Source organism: Eulemur rufifrons, chromosome 6 (genome assembly GCF_041146395.1).
Source record: "Eulemur rufifrons isolate Redbay chromosome 6, OSU_ERuf_1, whole genome shotgun sequence".
Taxonomy (NCBI): Eukaryota; Metazoa; Chordata; class Mammalia; order Primates; family Lemuridae; genus Eulemur; species Eulemur rufifrons.
In genome coordinates this window covers 51398224-51422211 of record NC_090988.1, presented here as the reverse complement: position 1 = coordinate 51422211, position 23988 = coordinate 51398224, and the positions used below count along the sequence as shown (strand labels likewise).

The 23988-nt window shown below is 43.0% G+C and overlaps 1 protein-coding gene across 3 annotated transcripts in view; it reads left to right on the top strand.

Moving 5' to 3' along the window:
- Positions 1-17744, top strand: part of UVRAG (UV radiation resistance associated) — a 281364-nt gene extending 263620 nt beyond the window's left edge. For 2 of the 3 annotated variants that reach the window (XM_069470994.1, XM_069470993.1), the window contains one exon: positions 14238-17744. In XM_069470994.1, coding sequence (XP_069327095.1) covers positions 14238-14940 — 703 coding nt within the window. In that variant the 3' untranslated portion in view covers positions 14941-17744. Of the gene's footprint in view, positions 1-9484; positions 9558-12855; positions 12861-14237 lie in introns of all 3 variants that reach the window. The other variant, XM_069470992.1, reaches the window with a different exon arrangement.
- Positions 17745-23988: the final 6244 nt, after the last annotated feature.

The window sequence follows — 23988 nt, the reverse complement described above, 5'->3', positions numbered from 1 at the left end:
TCCTGATTATAAGGTTTAATTCATACAAGGCAGTGTGATACCAGAGGAAGAAACACTAGATTTAGGAATCAGAAGATGTGGGTTCCCCAAGAATGGAAAAACAAGCACCACATGTACTCACCATCAAATTGGTATTAACTGATCAACACTTAAGTGCATATATAGTAATACCATTCTTTGGGTGTCGGGCAGATGGGAGGGGGGAGGAGGGGATGGATATATACACATCTAATGGGTGCGGTGCGCACTGTCTGGGGGATGGACACGCTTGAAGCTCTGACTCAGGTGGGGCAAGGGCAATATACGTAACCTAAACATTTATACCCCCATAATATGCTGAAATAAAAAAAATTAAAAAGTGTGGGTTCTAGGATTTCAGCTCTATCACTTAATTTTCATAAATTGTTTTGAGTATCAGTTTTTTAAATGGAGTTAATAGCACCAGCTCTATTTCCCAAGCATAGTCTTATAGAGCAAATATAAGACAATGTCTGTCAAACTGGTTTATAAACTAGAAAAGGCCATACAAAGTATTATTATGTATTATTCGTGTATTTGACAATTCATTAAGTGACTCCTGTGCGTATAGCATTATTCAAGAGACTGAGGAAGATTCAAAAGTGTAAGATTTGCACTGCCCTTGCTTAGTTGACAGTTGTTTAGTTTATAATCTAAGTTATTATAAACTAGATAAGACAAATTGAATATTTTGAAGGACATGGCTTGTAAAAATATTCCTATGCATTGTTCACTCTGTTTGGTACTCAGAGACCGAGACCCAACTATAGCAGACACTTGGTGCAGTGTAGGAGGACAACTGTGGACTGACATATCTGATGTTTTGGGTCCAGGCAAGCCATTTTTAAAGAGCTCAAATCAGTATCAGCGACCTCAGTAAGAACAGAACACTGAGAAGAAGCGTCCTCGGCCATTCAACAGTGTGCTGGAATATTACCCCAGATTTCTTTAGTGTTTAACAAACACCAGTGTTTAATGTTGGAAGAAGCAACTTGTGGCTTTATGTAAGGCCATGTTATTACCTTAGTGGTAAAATATCCAAACAGTGCTTCTGCTGACCTATTTCTGATCTAGTCTTCCATGTTGGTAGATAGAGACAATCAAGTTCAACAGCTTTAAACATAAATAGAAGAAAAAGAAAATACCTAAGAACTTTGGCACATTTTAGGAAAATGTTTTTGTTGTGGATTTTTTTTTTTGTTTTTCAGTAAACTGAGAATAATGAGAATCTAGAATAAGTGAGCCAGTCTACCATCTTTAAAATCAGAGTAAAGATATGATAGTTCTGCTTTTAAGCCAAACCATTTGAAACCTTTAAAAATGAGGCAGCATCTGGTATTAAAATCTTTGAAATAAACCTGACTTTTTAAAAACAAATTTGCCCCCTTCCCTTCTCTCCATCATGTTTATGCTGAATTCAGAACTGAATTCTGACAGGTGACCCTCAAGGGGCTTAAAGAACATGTCTAACTGATGTTGGATTTTAAATTTAGATCAAATAACGTTGTCTTTGAAGTCTCAAGAGTACTATTTAAGGTAGCTGCATCAGATAGGCTTGCCTTTGAGAGTATTTCTTGCAGGCCAGCATCCTTAATATGAAAAGTGAGGCCTAGTCAGAAATGAATGGAAAAGAAAGTTTTATTGGTCTTATTCACTCTAAGATAGCTATTTTAGAAGGAACCTCGACAAGTCATCTACTTGCCTCTAGACAGGAACACACAAGGCATATGGGTATCTGTAGTATTTTAAAAGACCTTGGGGGACCAGGCTTCTTCCATAATTCATTCCAGAGTTTAAACACCCTCACTTCAGGAAATTCTTCCCTATATTTAACTTACAGGCCCCCTCCTGCGGTTAACACCCATTTCCACTTCTTTCTGTCTCCAGTCAGGATGGAGAACAGCTGGCCAACATCCGTGTGCACTACCCTCACCAGTGGCAGAAGGGCACTCGAGTATCCCTTGCTTTTCTCCACCTCCAGCAACCAAGCCTTTGAACCAAACTGAGATTTCTTTTCTCTTTGTTTTTATTTGTGTCATCTTTATTTCTATTAACTCCTTTTGATTATGAAGTAATACATGCTCAATGAATAAAATTTGGAAGTTGCAAAAATATGCAGAAGAAAGGAGAAACAACAGCCCCACAATTCAAGGACAAAAAATCTCTATTCATGTATTCATATCTAATTCAGATCTTGTCCTCTATACCAGCACTGTACAATAGAAATATGAATATAGTGTGAGCCACATATGTAAATTCAAATTTCCTGACAGCCACATTTAAAAAGGTAAAAAGATACAGGTAAGTTAATTTCAATAATATATTTTATTTAACCCAAATAAAATCCAAATTGTATATCCAAAATAATATCTTATTGACATATAATCTTTTTTAAATTATTAATATCTTATATTCCCTTTCTTCATACTAAGCCTTCTGAATCCAGTTTATACTTACACACATCTCAAATCAGACTGGCCACATTCAAGTCCCGGCAGCCAGTTCCTAGTGGCTGCAGTATTGGACGGCGCTGTCTGTACTGCTATCTGTACTGCTTTTTTTATATGTCATAAATTAAGCATTTTACCAATGACATTAAAAACTTTTTAGCACCATTTTAATGGCTGTTAATATTTCATTATTTAAATTTACTATAACTGTATATTTAGACAGTTTTGTTTTCCATGTTGTAAGTAACCCTGTAGTGTTCTTTTTTCTTTTTACTTTTTTTTTAACATTAATTGATTATTTCTCAACACATTGCTCCCCCCAAAAAAAACTAATTTTTTCCTTTTGAGTACAACTAATTAAACCCATTTATTTATAAAACAGATATATTCACTGAGTATTGTGTGCTCTATACTAAGTTATATTGGAAAGTGAAGGAGTGGCTTTCAAGAAATAGAAGACTAGGTCCTTCCCGTGCAAAGCACTATGGTATTCTGGTTATTGGCTTCCTCTCCGTCTTCTCTACTAGAGTGAGAACTCCTTAAACTATAAGAACCTTATTTTATACATCTCTTTATTTGCAGAGCCTCTTAATCTGTCAGGCAATGAATGTGGATTTCAGTAATGTCTGCTGAAATACGTGTTGAAATGCCAAGCAATCATATTAAGCATCAGTTGGAGGTATATAACAGCAAGTACTGTTTGAGAGTTCAGAGAAATCACTTTAGATTGGCGTGGTTAAAGAAGGTTTAATAAGGAGTTAGGAATTGAATTGGGTTTTGGGAAATGGGCATACTTAAATGAATAGGGGGAGGGAATTAGTAGAAAAGTCACTTAGATATTCTATACTAAAACATCAGTGTTTTTCAGGAGAGATTCTTTAGCATATGCTGATAAATATCAGTAGATAAGCATCCTTCTAAATCTAATGCACTGTGCGAAGTTTCAGGAAAGCTTAGAAATATGGTCTTTGCCCATCAAAAACTGATAAGGGCTTGCAGCATTAGAAATGATCACTAGCTGCTTCAGTATGACCTTTGAGTTTATGCTAAATTTAGATATAATTCCTGTGTTTCAATTTTGGATTTGTTAAAGATCACTTTGTATGTTTATTCAGTGATTCTTCTGTTAGTAGATGGCAATATATAATGATAGGTAATATCATTATAGCTAATATCAAATGACTGTTACTACGAACTGGGCACTCTTCCAGTGCACTTTGAATGTATTATTTAGTTAACTCATTTAACCCTCACAACAACCCTGTGAATTAGGACCCATTTTCTTCTACCATCTTACAAATGAGGAAACTGAGGAACCAAGGGATTAAAATAATTTAAATGTGGCACAGCCATCAAATGGAGGAGCTAAGATTTGAACCTAGCAGAACAGTTTTAGAACCCCTGCTTTAACTATCACACAGTACAGCCTCTCTTATGACTATGTTAAGAATAAAGTGTTTTACACAAGGGATCCCTTAGCATCCGGTGGTTCCAGAAAAGGAATCCCATTACTCCAGCCTTCTGCTGGAGAAGTCATTCATCTCTGACTGCCCCTTATCTCATTGGTAGGTTCCTTTTCCTCTACCTCATTGTAAAAGGCTGGATCTCCTACAGGCTCATCCTGGGCCCTCTTTTCTCTCACTTTATCCTTGGTGTAGATAAGTTCTGATATCAGACCTGTATTCAGGTTGCTTCCTGTACATCTTCACAGCACATTCTACATGCCCACCTATTTTTCTACCTGTCTTCCATCCCAGTCGCCATAAGCCTCACGGCTTTCCAGTGTGCTCTGTTTTCAGTAAATGAAACCTCTTTCCATTCTTTTACACTAGCCAGGAAGCCAGGCATAACCCTTGGTTCCTCCTTTTCCCTTTCACCCCTGTATCTAACCCTAGCAGCTCCTGCCAATTTTCCCTACTCTGTTTGTCTGTGTCTATACATTTCCATTCTGGTCCACGCCTCCATCATCTCCTATACTGCTGCACAGCCTGCAGGCCCACAGCATCCACTCTGGGCCCCCTCCAGTCTGTTTTCCAACTGCAGCCAGAGTACACTTTCTAAAATATAAATCTCAACCTCTCTCTTTCTCTCTCTCCCTCTTCCTCTATCTCTCTCTCTCTCTCACACACACACACACACACCCTTACCTAAAACACTTTAATGACTTAGGGAAAGACAAACATTCTAAACATGCCCTGTGGGCTTCAGCGTGGTCTAGACTTTTTCCCTCTCCAGCTTCATCTTCTACCATACAACTCTTCACTTGCTGACCTTGGGGATTCTCAAACATTGTTCTCCTTTTTGACATAGTTGTTGCCATATGCTGTTCCTTCTGCCTGGAAGATATTCTCACCCACGGACCCGTTCTTTACCTGGTGAGGAACTTTATTAGCCCTTTGAATCTTGGCCTATTCTGAGTCTGTTCTCCACTGCAGGCTCTGTTAGTCCATGTCCTCTTCTGCACAGCACGTGAGAGGTTGTTGTTTTACATTTATGTGTGTGATTCTGTCCTCTCCACTAGACAGTAAGTTCCGTGAGAGCAGGCACCATGGCTTTTTTTCAATTATTATTGTATCCCCAGATTCTAGCACAGTGCCTACTTTGTAGTAGACACTCAATATATATTTGAATAAGGGAGTAAATCAGTTTGTTAATATGTTCTGTTAATATGCATATAGTTTTATACTACACCTTTTTAGTAGCACAGAGGACCACAAAAGAGAGGTTTCCTAGATGCCATCCTTAGAGTCCCACAGTCTCTTACTAAGCAGTGATTAAATGGCAGCTAACTGTAACTCAAGCACTTCTGCCCAAGGCCTCCAGCCTCTCTGCAGATGGTGACAGAGCTATCCATTTTTCTTTTAAAATATAATAACAAACAACTAAAGCCCCATGGTTTGGTTCATGTCAGAGTTTATTAGAAATTTGATGGTAGTTCAGTTTTAGCAGTATCTTTCAAAGACTTCGTTTCTCAGATTCTGTCATGGGCCTCGGGAGTCTAACACTTCCTTTAGCTCCCTTCCAAGTCTAGTTTTAAAACTCTGAAAGCATTCTCTGACCAGGGTTTTAATTCCCCTATCGAGTTCTTTCTGGGGCTGGGCTCTGTGAGATTGCTATTGCTCTGGTTTCCCTGGCAAAGGTAGAGTTTTTTTGTTTTTTTCCCCCTACTTTTCAGCATAAACAGTTTATTATTCCCAAATGTCAAGTGCCGTCCAGACACTCCAAGGGGTCCCCAGGTATCATTCCTGGCATCTCTTTCCTGTTCTTTACATGTTTTCTTGTAGGATGTTACTTAAGCTCTGTATAAATGACATCAAGATGGGCTATGTCTGTTCCTACAGACCATTTTACAGTCCTCATAATGTTGGTGGCCTGACTGTGATTTCAGTACATTAATTTGTATGATGATTTTTTAAAGTGAAGGCTGATCAGTGAAGTGGTTGACTTGACCCCTCCCAGGACCTCTCTTCGACTCCCTGGAGGATCACTCTGTATTCCCTGATCCCAGGGAACTCAACCTGGAGACCGAGCGGGCCTCCAGGCGGGCTCTGGACCGTAGGCACCCCCTCGCCCTCTGACACTGGCCCGTGCTGGGGCCTACTCCTCCAAGCTGCGAGGGCCAGGCCCTCACACCGCAGAGCCGGGGGACCTGGATTTCCTCAGCTTGCTTATTTTGTCCTTTGCCTATGGAACTTTCTCGTTCACAAATTCATCTTTCCATCACTACTCAGTTTAAATAAAATCTAAAGGCCCCCTTGTTCAGTTGTACCTTTTTATATTCTGTTTTTGTTTAGTCAGACTTTGGCAGAAAACTTTCCAAGCTGAGCCCAAGGGAAAAGTGACCATTGGCACAGATTTTAGCCTGTGCTTTTGGCCCAGTATTTTGTTGCGTGTTTTTGTTAATATCCAGGGCGAAGATTAAGCACTTACACTTATCTGGTGACAGTGAGAGGTCTTTAGATTGCTTGCCTGTGGCCTGAGGACTGCATGCTTATGACTATTAACCCTCAGCTACCTCCTGGGAGATAAGATCTAGCGGTTACATTTGGCTTTCCCAAAAGGGGGCTCTGAGTTTCTACTTGATCTGAGTGAGGGAGAGGAGAAAGATAAATCCCAGCCTTTGCTGAATTTTGAAAGAGGATAGTAGCCTAATTTATGGAGGTTGTTTTTTTGAAAAAACTAACTTTATGTCATAATTTCTCAGCTGCCAAAAGACGTAATTCTACCTCAGCTTTGCCTTGGCAACTAGCTTTTGGCACTCTGTGCAGCCCTGTCGTTGCTCTGCATTATTTAAGCAGTAATCTTTAAGAAGGTGAGAAACTATTATTGCTTTTTAGCACAGTTGACATGATATTGGCGCAGAGTAGTACCTAGAGCTTCAAACATTTCTAATGGCCGTAAACCAACTTAAACACCTCCATGTAGAGGTCTCACTGCCATGAGGTCATAGCTTGCTACGAGGGGGGAGAAAGAAGAAGATCAAATGTTGTTTAAAGGGTTTTTTTTTTCTTTTTAAGTATTCTTATTCCACCGAGTTGTAGCTGTAGAGTTTGGCCAGGATCCAGACAATCAAGATTTAGTATTTTGACCAGCTGTGATCTAGTAATGTTCCTCAGAGGAAACATTTTGTAGGGAGGGAAAGACACATATTTGAGACTGTGAATTGTACTCTTTCCTAATACTTTGCAGCGTGAGACCTGGTTGTAGGCAGATAAAGCAAGCACAAGTGAATCTGAAAGAGAATAGGAAAAAAAAAAACAAAAAAAGCCACCTGTTTTCAAATACTTAAAAACTGACACTAGCATCAAGAACTCTCTCGATGTGGTAAATCTTTACACTTTTTATTTATTTCATTTTCCCCTAAGTTTCCACATTTACATCATTTTGTGGCAGAATCCATTTCTGTTCATAAGTGATGCTTAGAATGCCTAACTGTATAACAAGTCCTAAAAAATCAAAAAAGCCACACAAACTTAACACAGGCAGGAAGAGGAGGAAAGGAAGCCAATCTACTTAACCTGAAAATTACTCTTCTGATTCTCACCCCTCCCTCAAATAGAAATAGAGATCAAATGTAAGTGTTTTAGTGGCGACAAAAAACTTAAAGGTCCTAGGGATTGGGAGAGTGAAGGGAACTAGCATTTATTTAGTCAGACTGGCTTGGTTAAATCACAGCTTTCTACCTAGTGGCTTGGTGACCTTGGTCAGGTTACCTAACTTCTATGCCTCAGTTTCTTCATCTGTAAAAGGAAGATAATGCTCGTAATACTTCACAGAGTTGTTGAGGGTTAAATGAGACCATGTATAAAGCTGTTAACAGAGCGCTCAGCCCGCAGCACTTACTACATTTTAGTTGTTGTTTTATTAGTAATAATAATTTATCAAGTACCTACCCATTGTACTAAGAATTTTACTTGTTTATCTCATTTAATCCTTACTGCAAGGACTATTAGGTGGATATGCCCATTTTACAGGAAGAGAAACATAGGTTCAGAGCAGTGAAGTAAGTGCATCACCAAAGCCCTATGTTTCATAATGGTGGACTACACATGGAGCTCTGGAATGTAACATACCGGAGATGCAGAAACAGGAATCACACTGGGAACCAGTGCTTTCTTACTTTGTTTTCTCTCTTCCCAAGGCTATAGCTTCAGGCAGTACAAGCAAAAGAAAGAAGAAGAGTTGGGGGAGATGGTGGGGCAAGGATGGTGGAGTAGGAACCTGGGCCCTGTCATTTTCCAGGCTGGCTTCATGGCAAGGCATTTGTATAACAGTTATAAAAGGACTGAACATGGTCTTCCTCATTCAGGTCAGGGAAATAGAGGATTTCTCCCTCTTACAAAAATTCTCTCTCCCCAAAGCTAAAATCATACAGAAAAATGATGTATCAGGGGTTTGGGGACAATTGGAATGTTCCTCGTAGGATTCTGGGAAGTTCTTATAGTCCCTAAGCAGTTGATAGGTCATGCAAATAGAGGCATTTTGAGCACTTCTACTTTATTCAAAGCTTTTCCTACTTCATGCCCCCAAGAAAAATGGGGAAAACCCCAAAATAGTGTTTTACATTGAACAGAATAAATCTGTTGATTGATTTGGTACTTTTTCTCCAAAATTCTTTCATATTTGCCTTAATTTTTTATTTGCTTCTTGCAGCTAGCTCCCTGATGTACAGAAATGGAGATATGACTGGGTGGGAAGAGCTCTGTTTGTTCCTGCTTTAAATGATATGCTGTGTAGGGGAAAACAGTGGAGGAAAGGAGATCTAGATTCCAATCTGTCCTCTGCTGTCTCCTACCCTGTGTTCCTGTGCAAGACATGAATGTCGTTGAGCCTCGGTTGTCCCTTCTGTAAAATGGGGATAATACTTTTGGAATTTGAAGCCCGTGGAAGCTAATCATAATGACAGTAACCACAGTTACTTCTGCCATCAGTGTATATGCCAGGCATTCTGCCAAGGATTTTAAGTGCATTATTTTATTTAATCCTTATCATAGTCCAATGATCTATTTCACAAAGGAGAAAACTGCCCATAGTCATAAAGCTAATAAATGGTGAGCTCAACCTTAAGTTGTAACTCCAAATCATAGTGGCAGAGCTGAGAGTAGAATCCAGGTCTTTGCACATCTTTTCTTGTTACCTCCACCCTCCAGAGAGAGCTGAAGAGATAAGAAAAGGTAACTGACAACAATAAATAAGGACTCACAGAATGAGAAAGAAATTAATCACGTTAATTCAGAGAGCTCAGAGAAAACTTGATCTAAAGAAGCCAAATTTAAACCAGCCTGTCCTCCTTGACCTCCAAACTCCAAGTCACTTGGCTTCTCCCTCATCATGCTATTGTTTGTAACCGTAGGATATCCTTTTTTACTTATAGCAAAAGGTTTATTATTAAGTAATTTAACAGTCTCTGGTGTGGTTCAATTATTCAACAATCTATGCTGTCTTTCACTAAACCGTAGCCTAGTAAATTTGCAATTACTGTATCTTTGGGTTGTTGTTTTTTTAATAAATCTCAGCATTAAACCCCAGATGTCATGTTTCCAGTTTGGACCTGAGCCAAGCTGGAAGAAACATCCTCTCAAGGCCAATGTAGACGAGGAGAGGGCGTGCGGTGAACTGGTGGACTCGGTCCAGATGCTCGAACCTCAGGCTCCGCACCCTCAGCACACGCAGGGCCCCTTGGTGGGAGCGGAGGATAAAGAAAAGCTACCACGTTTCCTGCTGCGTCCACGCCTCCCAAAACACCCGCATCTACGCTTTTGGTTGTTTTTAAGAATAGAAACTCCCTATAAGTTTTTCATCACAACCTAAATTAACGTACCAATTTCATTTGGTAAGTTGTCACCAGCCTTTAAAAATTGGTCATATAATTAGCAAATCTATGAATTTTCAATCCCTTTATCTAGATGAAATAATCATGAGGCCAGACTGTAATCAGACAAAAAGAACCTTGAAACCTGCTGAGCAGTCTTCTTTTCTGATCTAGCATTTGCCTTTTCAATTGCTACCTTTCTCTTTTTCGCCAATAGTAGAGATAAAATCCTCTTTTTTTTCTTTAGCTGGTAATACACTATATAATAAAGGGTCTTTCTCAAAACCTATTAAATAGAAAATCAACATTATTTTATTATACAGAGATGCTTATAGCAGTTTTTATACAGAGATGCTTATAGCAGTTTGTTTTTTAATAGTAAAAGTTTAGAAACAGCCTAAATCTACAAAATTAAGGGAATAATTAAGTAAATTAGGATATTCCATTCAATGAAGCAGCCCTTTAAAATTGTGTTTGCCAAGAGGTTTTAATAGCATCTAACAGCAGTATATAGAATTATGTATATATGCCACAAACACAACCTTAGGGCTTTTTAAAAATTAAACACGCATACATACATAAAATCAAAGTTTAAGAGGAAAAGGTCCTACTTTGTATTTGATAGGTAATAAGCTTGTGATTTTAATTTTTTTAAATAGCTTATATTTGGGGGGTTTTACTATAAGTACAAACTATTGTAATAATTTAAAATACATGTGTGTTTATATGTATTTTAAGGTAACCATCTAATATTTCAGCTGTTTAGAGCTCACCTATCTTTAAAATCTGAAGTGCAGCTAAGATCCTGGAAGTAATAAAAAAATTAATTCTAAGCAGCCAAAACTAATGTTACAAAATTCATGTAATAAGCATATTATGCCTAGGACGTCTCCTGGCCCATCGCTCGAATCCTGTTTACTCTTACTTTGCACACAGGTCTTAGGACATCTGCTTTACGAGAACACAGCCAACTAGCAGCAGAATATTTAAGGAAGAATAGAGCAGCCACTGCAGGCAGAGCACCGACATGTCACACTGACCATCTGACAGTGAGAGAGGACACAGGAAAACCCCAGCTTAGACTCAGACTTAACTCCAGACTCATGTCCTGAGAAACAAATGTCCCTGAAAAATCCTGTGATCTTACTGTGTCATCACTTAGTCATACATGTTCATATGGATGGCCCAAAGGCAACAAGAAAATACCCTTTTTGTTCAACTTTTTTAAGGTTATAAGAAAGGCTTTAATAAAAATTTTTGAAAAGTTTCATCTCACATAGCTAAAAATGGGGGGAAAAGACAAAATGTGATGATAAAAGGGTAATCCTGGCCAGGGGCAGTGGCTCACACCTGTAATCCTAGCACTTTGGGAGGCCAACGCAGGAGGATCAGATCGCTTGAGCCCAGGAGATCAAGACCAGTCTGGGCAACATAGTGAGACCTGTGTCTTAAAAAAAAAAAAAAAAAAAAAAAAATTTGTTTTTAACTTAGCTGGGCATGGTGGTGTGCCCATGTGGTGTTAGCTACTCAGGAGGCTGAGGCAGGAGGTTAACTTGAGCCTGGAAGTTGAGGTTGCAGTGAGCTATGATCATGCCATTGTACTCCAGCCTGGGTGAAAGAATGAGACCCTGTCTCTGGAAAAAAAAAAAGAAAGAAAAAAAAAAAAAAGGTAAACCTCAGGTATGTACAATTCTTTACTGCCTATCCAAAATAACTCATTTTCTTACCATTCTTAAGAGAGACCATTTTACTGGTATTTGGATTTTCCAATTTGCATCTGAAATCATTACCTGAGTTCTTATAAAAATTCAAGGGAACTAGAAAAGAATGTCACAAAATCAGGATGTCAGAAAATACCAAAGTCTCTACCTCTCAAAGCCTTAGAATCCGTCTGTGAAAATGGGAGTAACATACCATCTTAGATAGAGCTTGTGGGTAAACGAGAAGGCCTGTGCGATGGCATTTAGCTTGATGTGTGCCACGTCATTGGCACTTAGCAAGTCTTAGTTGAATTTGAATATGATGTTCCCACGTGGGACGAAACAGACAGCATGGCCCCGGAGTTAGACCGAATCTAGTTCAGATGTGGTTTTTCAGCCATGAATAAGCCACGTGACCAACCCACCTGCCTGCCTTCTTCCCAGGGCACGTGCGAAGGCCTGTGTGCGCAGGGCACCTTCCGCAGTGCTCAGAACATCACCAGTGCTCGGGAAAATGGCCATCCCTTCCCGTTGTAGGTGGCCCGGGGGTGGGGAGATGTCACACTTTACTTTTCTGGTGTGCAGAGCTGAGGCAACTTTCAGAGTCTCAGAATCAGTGAGGGGTACAACAACCCCTCTTCCTCTTGTGTAGTAAGTGCGTCTAGGTGTGCTGCAGGCCTGTTCCTCAGGCCCTGCCTTTTACCAGCCCACTGGGGGCCCAGCAGACAACCAAAGCCGGATGCCTGGATGGAGGGCAGGGGTGGCAGCCAGGGTCACGGCCATGAGTGGTTAAGCACCTGACTCTGGTCACACACCAACGACATCTCCTCAGTGTTCCAGGCTGGTTCACCTGGTGCTTCCCACCCTTCCCAGCTGGGGTGCCAGTGAAAGCTTGGCTTGTCTGCCCAGAATAGACTGCGGGTGGTACTGATGCTCTGTTGTGGTTTGATTACCTAGTCAACTTGCAAAATCATTTAGAGAGGGACGCTGTCAGCAAGTGGTAGAGTAAAAACAAGAAGGTTGGCAAAAATGCGTAGCTTACCAAATTACTGTGAGTTTTGACAACATATTAACTGAAAACCTAGATTAAGGCCAGGAGATTTTGCTGTTTTGTTTTGTTTATCTAGAGAACTAAAAACGGTAATTTACTGATCTGCTTTCCCAGTTGTATATGCACCCCAGTGACCACCCTCATTATGAAATCTCTCCTGGCACCAATACTTACAAGCAAAGGAATCCAGCAGGCCCACAGATTAGAAGCCTTGTGGTTGCGTTTTCCCAAGAAGAATAACCCTTGCTTGGGTGTCTGAGACCACAGATATAATCCAGCATCAGAAGAATATCTGAGAGAAGAGGGAGCAGGGAGAGGCCCCAGGGCTTGTGGCTATAGACACAGGTAGAGGAACCCTAGAACCTTTCTCTTTTTTTAGGGCACTTAGTGCAATTGTCATTTGAAAATGTATTATTTGAATAATTGGGGATGTCTTTCTCCTACAAGGTTGGCAGCTCCTTGGAGGCAGGGCCTGCTCTCTTGCATCTGTCTCCCCTCTCCAAGGCCTGACACGTAGAGTAACTGTTTGCCACGAGTGTATAGGTTCAAGTCCTGCCTCTACTTCCGCCTGGTGGTTGCCCTTTTACAAGCTACTTAACTTCTCTGTGCATGTTTCCTGATCTGAAGAACACAAGTCAAACGGATCTCCTCTGGACCCAGTCTGTTTATGGAGTTGTATTGAAGCTAACTAATTTCATGCACATACAATATCCAGAACTGTGATCAGTGCTCCCAGGGTGGCTTAACTAGCCCAGTGCATAACATAGCCATCATTTCCATGGGGTAGATACTCTATTTCCATTAACTGATTATTATTTATTATTTCAGACTTAAGTGTAATAATGCACGTCCTGCTTTCTTGACAGGGTTTTTGTAAGGACCAAGTGAAATGATGTATATGGAATTACTTCAGAAACTATAAAGCTTTGTATAGCTGAACAATGATTATTTTTGCTGGCCCAAAGATATCTTCCTGAGAAGTAACTCAGGCTCAAAAGAAGGAACCGAAGACCGAGTATTGGCTAGCCTTATAAAGGAGAAGGCATTTCCCAAGTTAATTTTTCATTTTTAAAAAGTACACCCCCCGAAAATAAAAATTTTTAAAATGTTTTTAAAGGTACCCTTTATCCTCTCCCTGCCCATTCTCTAACGCAAGGTGATTTGCATTTGGGTGTTGGACAGGCCGTCGGCCAGCAAATCATGTGTCAAGTGTTCTAGTCTGGCCTTGTCACTGCCTCACTGAGTTTTCATGGGCAAGTCATTTAACTTCTCTGCCAAATGAGAGTGACTGCTTTACAAAGACAAAGGAAGAATTGAATATTAAAAATGAAAATAAGGATATCCAGAGCCCTTCAGAAATACGCAGTTGATTATATCCCTCATGTGGTTTTCTTTCCATACCAGTCCATCCAGGTACTCGAGACCTTCCCCAGGTGACAGGCTTCCATCCCCCCACCTTCCCGGGGTCCTCTTCTCTCAATCTAGTGCAACACGTCTGTGTCCTTGTTGAAGGAAGGTCCCAAAGGTGGACCCAGCGTGCCTCATGTTTCATGCATTCAGACGCTACAATAAATACTGTCTAAGATTGATCATTGTTTATTTTCATTATCTCAAACCTGAATATTCTGTTTTCTGTCTCTGGATCCGGAAGGCTTAAGCCAAGTTCTGAAGCAGAAAGTAACTTCTTGTTTTTGGTTCTCTTCTAGCGACAGACATCACACTTCCAGTGCAATCCCTGTTCCCAAGAGACAAAGCACCGTATTTGGGGGTGTGGATGTAGGCTTCTCTGGGGGAATCCCTTCACCAGACAAAGGACATCGGAAACGGGCCAGCTCAGAGAATGAGAGACTCCAGTACAAAACCCCTCCTCCCAGTTACAACTCGGCATTAGCCCAGCCTGTGACCACCGTCCCTTCCACAGGAGAGTCCGAGAGAAAGACGACATCTCTGTCCTCCTCCTTGGATACCTCCTTGGACTTCTCCAAAGAAAACAAGAAAAAAGGAGTAGATCTGGGTGACAGCTTAAATGGAGGCCACGTGAGCGTACACACTAGCCAAGAGCAAGCAGAAGCCCTCTCTGGGCACCCGGCCACAGTGAATGGCACTCTCCTGCCCAGCGAGCAGGCTGGCCCTGCCTGCATCCAGCTGCCAGGTGAGTTCCACCCGGTCTCGGAAGCCGAGCTCTGCTGTGCCGTGGAGCAAGCGGAAGAAATCATTGGGCTAGAAGCCACAGGTTTCACCTCAGGCGATCAGCTAGAAGCATTTAACTGCATCCCGGTGGACAGTGCCGTGGCAGTCGAGTGTGACGAACAAGTGCTGGGAGAATTTGAAGAGTTCTCCCGAAGGATCTACGCACTGAACGAAAACGTATCCAGCTTCCGCCGGCCGCGCAGGAGTTCTGATAAGTGAAGTGAGCAGACAGACAGTCGGACCAGGGCAGAGTCTCTGCCTAAAATGAGGATAAAGCTGCACTTAACCCTTTGTAATAATTATGCCACAAGATGAATATTATTGGAGGATATTCCTCGGGAAAACAGACTTTGGGAATAGAGGAGGGACTCAGGATCATTGTATATCAGTGGGCCAAAGTTAGATTTTGCTTTCAAGATTTGCTTTCCAGGCCTGGTGATTATTTTAAGGTATAAGTCACCCTCTAGTTGAAAGAGCTTATAGCTCCAGTCACCTGTTAGGTATTTGTCTGCTTTTTATTTACACTTCTGTGTTATCCTCAAAGGGAAGATGATAATATATAAGTAATATAATGAACTCACCTTTAGTTTCTCATAAGCATTTGCCCTCCACCGTAGTTTATAAAACTTTGGGGAAATGGAATATTCAGAAACAGGTTTCCACTATTTACTGGCGGGTCTGTGGCCATCCATTAGGTCATGAACAAGAAGCATGGTGTGGTCTCCTTGTACCCAGGCCCATCTGTCCCTGCCCCCCAGGGACCACAGTCAACCTGTAGCCCCCACTGTTGCCCCATCTCCACAGTGGACAGGCTGTGTGTCCTGAAAACGAAGGACATCACATTCGCTGGTTCTTTAACCCAGTAGCTTGATGTCCCGTCTCTTCTAATCGGCTGTGGCCTGCCTTCCACCTCCTCTGCCACACCCTTAATGCGGCCCTCAAATTTGATGAGAAACTTGCCTCTGGTAGATCTCGGGCGATCCTCGAGGACTCCCAGCTTACTGCAGCCAGATGGCGTCCAGTCCCCTTCGGGGCCCAGAGTTTTTATGTGGGCAGACGCTGTGGTCAGGAACTGGGCAGGCTTTCTGACAATGCACTCACCAGACAAAAACTCCTATATATAAATCCCATGTTAATTTATTAAATTTTGGTCAGAAGGAAGGCATTGTATATGACAAAATATATGTAGAAAGTCAGGCTGTCCAATATGCAAACTGCAAGGCAGTTGAAATAGTTGGATTAAGAGACTAGATGAGGCATAGAATACTATTGGTATGTGTGCAATTTCATAAATATTAAATTATGTTTTTGAAGTCCAATTGTCATTCCTGCATTCAGATTTCATTTACTGTTGCTTTATACGTTATGTACCCAAGGACATTGCCTCAGGGTTGCAACTCTTTAAGGAAAATTTATCCATATATCCATGTATTGTATAAAAGAATAAAAATTGAGTTTACTTCGCCCGACCTGATGTTTTTTCTTTGCAGCTTTGACATTCCTCTTGAACCTCCATCTCCATATGTTACATCATGACAGGCCTAGCCTGAACAAAAGCCGGGGCTGTATGTAAGCTGATGCTGTTGACTGCATTTGAATTTACATATTGTCTAGCAACACAAACACTTTACAAGTGTGCTCTCCAGTGGCTGTGTTTGTCCTGCATAACAACGGAACTCACAGGTCTCATAATCATTTCCATATTTTGTGCAAGCATTCCTGGGCTCCATTTTAATTTACAGCTACATTGTTATTTTCTGTGTAAAGAACTTACTGCATAATAGAATTACTACATAGCTGACAAACCCCAGTCTCACGCAGCTGAAAGCTTTAACTTGATCTGAAGAAATCCGTCTTATTCCGCATGAAGAGATGGGGCTGCGTTAGCCTGGAGCAGAAGCAGTGTGCCTCATTCCTTTGAGAGTCAAAAAGGGTAGAGAGAGGCACCGTCTTGGATATGCTGCGGGCTCCTCCCGTAGAGTAACAAGTAACATTTACCAAACAAATAAAAAAAGTTTTTGAAGGTCAGTGTTAATATTGAAGAACGGATTTGTGATTTCCCCAGACACGGGTTGCACTTTAAACTTCATGCCAAACCCTTAAACTAGGTGCGTTCAATCACAGGCCCTCCAGCCTGGCTGTGGCACCACCAAGCAGTAGCACCACTCATGATTAGAGTGTTCATCTTGATTCCACACAACCAGATAGAGCCTGGGGCTCTGGGGTTCCATCTGTGAGTCTCCCCTGTGTAGACTCCCCAGTTCTGGGCTTCCTGGCCCACTGTGTGGAGCCCTGCACCTGAGTGTGATCAGACTGCCCAGAACTGGTCAACAGTGGGCACCATGCTTGCATGACCCACGCTGCCCAGTGATGTATGCCTCCAAACACCACTTAGACTCGGGTTTGTTTAGTTTGGGCTTGGGGTTTGTTTGATGTCTGCAATTGCTGCCATGACCTGGGTAGAACCTGCAGGATTACATGTCTCCTGGAATAACTCTGTTTGACATTTTCCAAAGCTGCAGAATTAGTTTGCCTCTTACTTAAAGTGGCCAGGGCCAAAATAGAGGATGAGTTATTATCTCTTGCTAATCTTTTTAATTAGTTTTGTAAATCACTAAGAAAATAAAATTTGCTTGAAAGACATAAGTTGAAATGGAAACTCATTACTCTCCAATTCTGAACTGCTAAGAGCCCTTTCAGTTTTCACATAGCTGAGACGCTTCTAACAGCCGGCAAATGTTATCAAATGAATATTTGATTGTGTTTTTTCTCTCCACTTCCCTTTAACCACTTCAGAAATTCCAGAGATTTTTTTTTTTTCTCCCAGAATATTAGTTTTGGAAGATTGTATCCAGCTATATTTTTTTAGCAGTTCTAATGGTGCCCATTTATCCTGACCTAACCAGTTACTTAAATAATTTTTTAAACCACCACCAGTAATAAATGGCATGTGAAACTGATCTGTTGGTAATTGGAAGAAAACTCAGCATCTGTATTTATAAAATAAAATTGATTAGTATTTATTTTGAGAGTTAAAAGTGTATGTTATTTCCCTGCCATGTTTGAGTCCTGTCCTCATTGTTTTGAATTTCATACTGAAGCCGGGTTGACTATGAAAACCTTGTTCTTAAACAGCCAGCCATGCGGCCTTTATTGAGGGTTCCCGCCCCCCACCCCCCGTGTGCGTGTGTGTGTGTGTGTGTGTGTACACACTCAAAACGCAAGGGACTAGGCTAAACAAGGTTAATACAGAGATTAATAAGCCTTGACCTCTGCTGCCACCATCTCTAGTGGGGGCACAGGTATATTAGTAATTAATAATTCAGTGTGACGCATTCTATGATGCAGTAGAATGCAGAGGAAGCCATTAATTCTGACTGAGGATCGGGAAAGATCATGGAAGTAATGCAGATAAAAGATAAGTAAGAGTTCACATTAGAGATGGGAGAACAGCATGGGCAAAGCCCCAGAGGCAAGGGAGGGCTGTGTGTGTGTGTGTGTGTGTGTGTGTGTGGTGTGTGTGTGTGTGTGTGTGTGTGTGTTTGGAAAACAGCAGGAGTTTGCCCTGGTTGAGGCCTGAATGGGGCTGAAGAAAGGTGAAAGGAGAAATTGAATTGCAGGCCAATGGGAAGGTCCTACTATGGCAAGTAAAGAGATGTGGATGAATCCAGGGGACAACTGGTAGGTAGGTACCCTTTCCAGGCTTTAAAGAAAAAGGTTAGATCTGAATCATGACTAGCAGCCAAATTGAGTCTAGATTCCAGGGATACTCACTTGAGTCTGTTTAATCATCTTTCCTTTTTGTTTGGGAAAAAGTCTGTCTGAGAAAGAGGTGCATCCTTGTGTCCCTGATGCTTCCGGGGTACGTACTGAATAAATCTGACTCTCTGCCGTGTGGTACGGGGTGCAGCCAGCGTCCGTTCTTTAGAAGGCGGATTCTGAATGCCTCGTGGCAACTCTTCATCTCTTTGTAACTCTGCCACTTTGAAGCTATGACCCCGGTCAAGTCACTGAACTTTAACTCCCATGTCTTAATCTGAAAAAATGGGAAAGGATTCTGCCCTACCCAATTATGTTGGTAGGGGACTCGAAACGTCGGGGGGTACACCCTCAGGGTTGGTTCCCTTTTGTCCCGTGGGAGGCCACTTTGCTGTGACAGAAAGGAGGCCTGAGAATTGTTATCAGGTTTCCTGTTCCAGCACTTGAGCACAGCCACTTAACCTCTCTGAATCTGGCTCCTAATCTGTGAAGTAGGGATAGTACCCCGCCACCCTCCCCTCTCCCTCCCCTCTCCCGGGGTTGACAGTGTCAGAAGAGATGAACATGTTAATGAAATCACTTACTGATCTTTAGGAAGCACCATGCACACTGGGCGGAGTTAGTCCTCAAACAGGGGTCAGGCAGCAGGCTGTGGGGGGGTCGCTGAATACCGATGATCGCTCTGTACACACTGGGAATGTGTACGAGGGCAGACACTGGTCGTTTAAAAACCCAAGCTCTCAACAAATGGGAAGTGTCTCAAGGTGCTTTGGTGGTAGGTGGCCTGGACATAGCCTGAGACATGGCCTATGAGCCTAATTGGCCTAATTTTTGTGTTTCTAACACCTGGCAGATGAGCTTGTTCGGGCCCCCTGGCCCTGAGTGAGCTCCCTCTAACACGAGCTTCTGGCTGCCTCACCGAGTGCTGAATTAGTGCCCAGAGCCCTTGATTTTGCTTGAAGTAGATAACTGTCTTTTCCTTTTATTCCTCTTCATACATTTAATTACAGTTTTTTTAGGTAGACAGCTCAGCCTTGTGGATTTTAAATGAATAAAAAATATATGTCTATAAAATAATTCCACACTTTTTAGAGGCCAGCAATGTCAGCAATTCAGAAAAAGAATGATAAAAATGGGTCTAGATAAAAATGAAAAAGCCAATTGGTGAAATAGCCGAGCCCAGGCACAGAACTCGGAAGGGGAGAGCGGCAGGCTCTGATCCTTTCGGTTGTTGTGCAAAACACACTTCTAAGGAGCCCTCAGCCCCTGTTAAATTACAAGTCACAATTGGGAAAGGCATGGAGGGTGGGAGGATCCGCTGACCCTAAGAAGCAGAGAGAAGCACTCAGGAAGGAAGTGGTCCGGGGGTCTTGAGTGAGGAGCACACAGCCCAGCAGGCGAACAAGTCAAGGGGATTCCAATCCCAGCGCTGCTGCTCACTGGCTGTGTGACCCCAGCGAGGTGCTGGACTTCTCTGAGCCCACTGGCTCCTCTGTAAAGCGAAGTCAGCCCCTTGCTCAGGTTTTCCTTTGAGGCTGGACAGAGGCTTTTCTTGCCCCAGGAGCAAATTTGTATTCATTCTTAAAAACCTGTCTCTGATTGCCTTGGGGTCCAGAGCATGGCAGGACAAGAGAGGACTCTCACCTGTCACCCTGTTTGTGAAGAGCTTGAGGCCAGACCATTTAGTGGCAGCCTGCTTCTGATCAGGGTTCGCAGGTAGCAGAACAGCTACCACCCTGCCATCTACTCAAAATCCCTGACACAAGGACTTGTAAAATATGTAATAATCCATAAAACAGCTAGCTTGAAAAGTTCAGCTTGAATGTGACTTTTATTCTTCCTAAGGATAGATCCCAGTTATCGGAAAAAGGATACATTGATTTTAGTTTGATAGGAAAATGCATAAAATAGTTTAAGGAAGTATATGCAAAATGGTTGAAATAAGTTTTGATGCTTTAAGGGCTAAACTTGTTCTCTCAAAAATGTACTTGCAAAAACTTTTTTGTTTTAATTCACTTGTAGGGAACACCTTGTTCCTCAAACCAGCATCACTGTTTCCACAGACTGCTTGCTCTTTGGGTGCGGGGCTCAGCCACGGTTCGTTATGACGTGAGGAGACGCCCAGGCTACTTCATATGCAAGTGACATGTGACCGTTCGCTCATGCGGCAGACGTCTCCAGAGCCCGCTGACCTCGAGGCCAGGCCCTTTGCTCCCTGAAACTTGCCAGTCACCTTGACTTCTCTGCCCCGACCCTTGCCTAAGCTTTACCTTCAGTGGCACACAGTAGGTGCTCATGAAGTCTGTGTGTCGCCATGGGGGGGAGGGGGCGTGAACAAGGTAGAGCACAGACCCCAGTGCTTTGTGACTCGTGCCTATGTCTGTCTCTTGGTCCTCTGCGAGCTCTGCGGGGCCTGGCGTTCCCAGGGTCAGCATCGGAAATCATTCATGACCTTCTGCAGAACTGACCCAAGATCCAACGAAACTGTGGAACTGGGCTTTTGTGAACAGTACGAAGAGGTGCGAGATTGCAGGATTATCACGGACTCTCAGTAAGCACCCTGAGTGGCGGGGCGCCGCCGTCAGCACCCCGAGTGGCGGGGCGCCGCCGCCAGCACCCCGAGTGGCGGGGCGCCGCCGCCAGCTGGGGAGCAGCGCAGGCGCGGAGGCCCTGCTGCCCTGCCTGAGGACATCTCCGCTGCAGTGCCTGCTTTCGCTCCCCGGAACGCGGTGACCCCTCAAACATGTGTTTCCTGTCCTCCACGTGATTGCGTGGGATCCCGAGGACAGCACTCAGGATGTGAGCAAAGCGTCTCTATCACTACCTGACCCAGAAACCCACAGGAGGCTCCTAAGGGAGGGCGACTTACCCAAGGTCACATATATCCCAAGGCCACTCTGGGGCAGGACCAAGCCTGACATCTCCCCAGGGGCCCTTTCTACTGCACCCCAGGCCCTACTGAGTCCCCGTAGCCTGTTCCCTTTGCCCCACCCATCTGGACATCCTGCCAGCCGCAGACAGCTCTTCCCCATTCAGCAGCCTCTCACTAAGAAGCAGCAAAGCCAGGGGTGGTGGCGCGCACCTGTAGTCCCAAATACTCCGGAGGCTGAGGCCGGAGGATCACTTGAGTCCAGGAGTCTGATTGCTCCTATGAATAGCCACTCCAGCCTGGGCAACATAGCAAGACCCCATCTCTAAAAATAAATTAAAAAGGAGGCATAAATCTGGGAGGACATTTCTGCACAAGGAGTGGAAAAACCCAGCACCTCACAGCATTGTGTCGTGGGGCGTAGTGCAGCTTTGAGAGGGGGAAATGTATATCTGCAACTGCTGGAAATGTGATATAACTATCAAAAGTCCATGAAATTGGCTATGTCAATTGTAAATCACAAACACAGACGATAAAGGCAGAGAGGCGTCTTTCAGTACTCACCTTAGCTGTGTCTGACAGGTAGTCAAAGGGGGTGAAACGGGGGCTGAGCTACCAGCAAAAACAAGGCACTGAAGGAACCCATGTTCATTCATTCATTCAACAACTAGCTGCTGATTGCATTACTGCATGCCCAGCACTGGACTGGGCTCCAGGGTGAGAAACGTACAAGGCAGACGCAGTCCCTGCCCTCAGGAAGCTGCCAGGCACATGGTGGAGATAGGAAAGCGCAGAGGGCAAAGAGCTGCAGCCCAGGAGAGGAGCTGGGGTATAAGGTAGTGGGGGAGGGGAGAGGACAGGGCTGGGGGCGGGGTCTGTGCTCGGGGTTAGCAGGAGAGGGGCCAGAACAGAGGCCCAGGAAGCTTCTACCCAGGCCGAGCACAGGAAGAAGGTGGGCAGAGAAACAGGAGAGAACCCATGGAGACAGGGAAGGTCTCCAGGGTGAAAGACACAGGGGCTATGGGAGGTGAGGACAGGCCCTCAGTGACCTTCGCGGGAGCCCTTGCAGGGTTTGGGGGCAGTGAGGAAGCAAGGGGCATGGGTGGGAGGCTGCAGGCTTCCCCACCTAGCCCCTGGTGAGAGACAGCCTGGGATGGAGCCTCAGTGGAGTGGCTGTCCCAGGGTACAGGCCAGGCAGAAGGGGCACCAGAAAGGTGGCTTAAGCTTCTTGGGCCTTTTGAAAGAGATTCCTGAGGCTTAGGGGAGGGGCTTGGCTGGCTGCCCATGGGTTCACCATGGCTAGATTATAATCACCTCCTCCCTGGGCTCCATTCAGCCATCCTCTTCCTCCAACCCACTCTCCACACTGCAAACGCAGGGACCTGTCCTACACAGCTCTAACCCTCTAAGAACTGTTAGATAAAGGAGAGCATCGAGCATGTACTTCCCTCTGCTATATGTATTGTTCGCATTAACTAACCAAAGAGTTGGTGAGGGGGGAGTCTCTCTTATAGTAGTATTCCAAGGAACAAGATTCAGAAAGGATAAGGCACGGTGGCTCATGCCACACTCCCAACACTGTGGGAGGCTGAGGCAGGAGAATCACTAGAGGACAGGAGTTCAAGGCTACAGTGAGCTAAGATTGTGCCACTACCCTCCAGCCTGCGGGACACAGCAAGACCAGGTCTCTTGAAAAAATAGAAAAAGATTCAGAAGGAATAGAATAGAATTAGGCTATCTCCAGTTTGCAACTCTTAAGATTTAGTGCATCTAAGACAATGACCATCAGTGACTGCTGATATCACAAAAAGAGAGGCCACCAGACATTTTATGCCTTCCGATGGAGAAAACAACACCCATGAAGTATTCTTGACAAAAGTTTGACCCTGAATATAATCAAACTTCTATCTGTACTGTCCAAATACAGTAGACACTGGCCACATGAGTATTGAAAAGTGGCTAGTCCAAATTGAGATGTGCTGTATAAATGTAAAATACACACTGAATTTCGGAAACTTTGTACAAAAGAAGAATGTAAATAATTTTATATTAATTTTTATATTGATTATGTGTTAGGATAATATTTTAGATATACTGAGTTAAGTAAAATGTGTTACTATAATTAATTATATCAGTTTCTTTTTGCTTCTTAAAATGTGATTACTAGAAAATTTTAGATTACATGTGTGACTTAAATTTGTGACTCACATGACCTGCTGTTGGTTGGCACTACTCTGGACCGAACCACCAGTTTATAAGAAATTCAGAGGGTGGGTGAGCATGTTAACACCTGGAAAATGCAATCAGAAAAATCCAGACGGTTAGAAATTCTACAGGACAAACAACCTGGTTTCTCCAATAAATATATTGAAAGAAAAAACAGAAAGAAGGGAAAAATCTGTTACAATGAGACTGAAAAGATATATGTGAACCTTGTTTGTTTCCTATAAACTAAACAAACTGAACAAAAAAATGGACAATCAAAATGTGAACATTGACTAAATACTATATTAAGGACTTGTTATTTTTTTAGGTGTGATAATAGCATTGTGGTTATGTTTTTTTAAAGTCCTTATTGCTTAGAGACACACACTGAAATACTCATAGCTGAAACGTACACGTCTGGGGTCGTAGGCGGG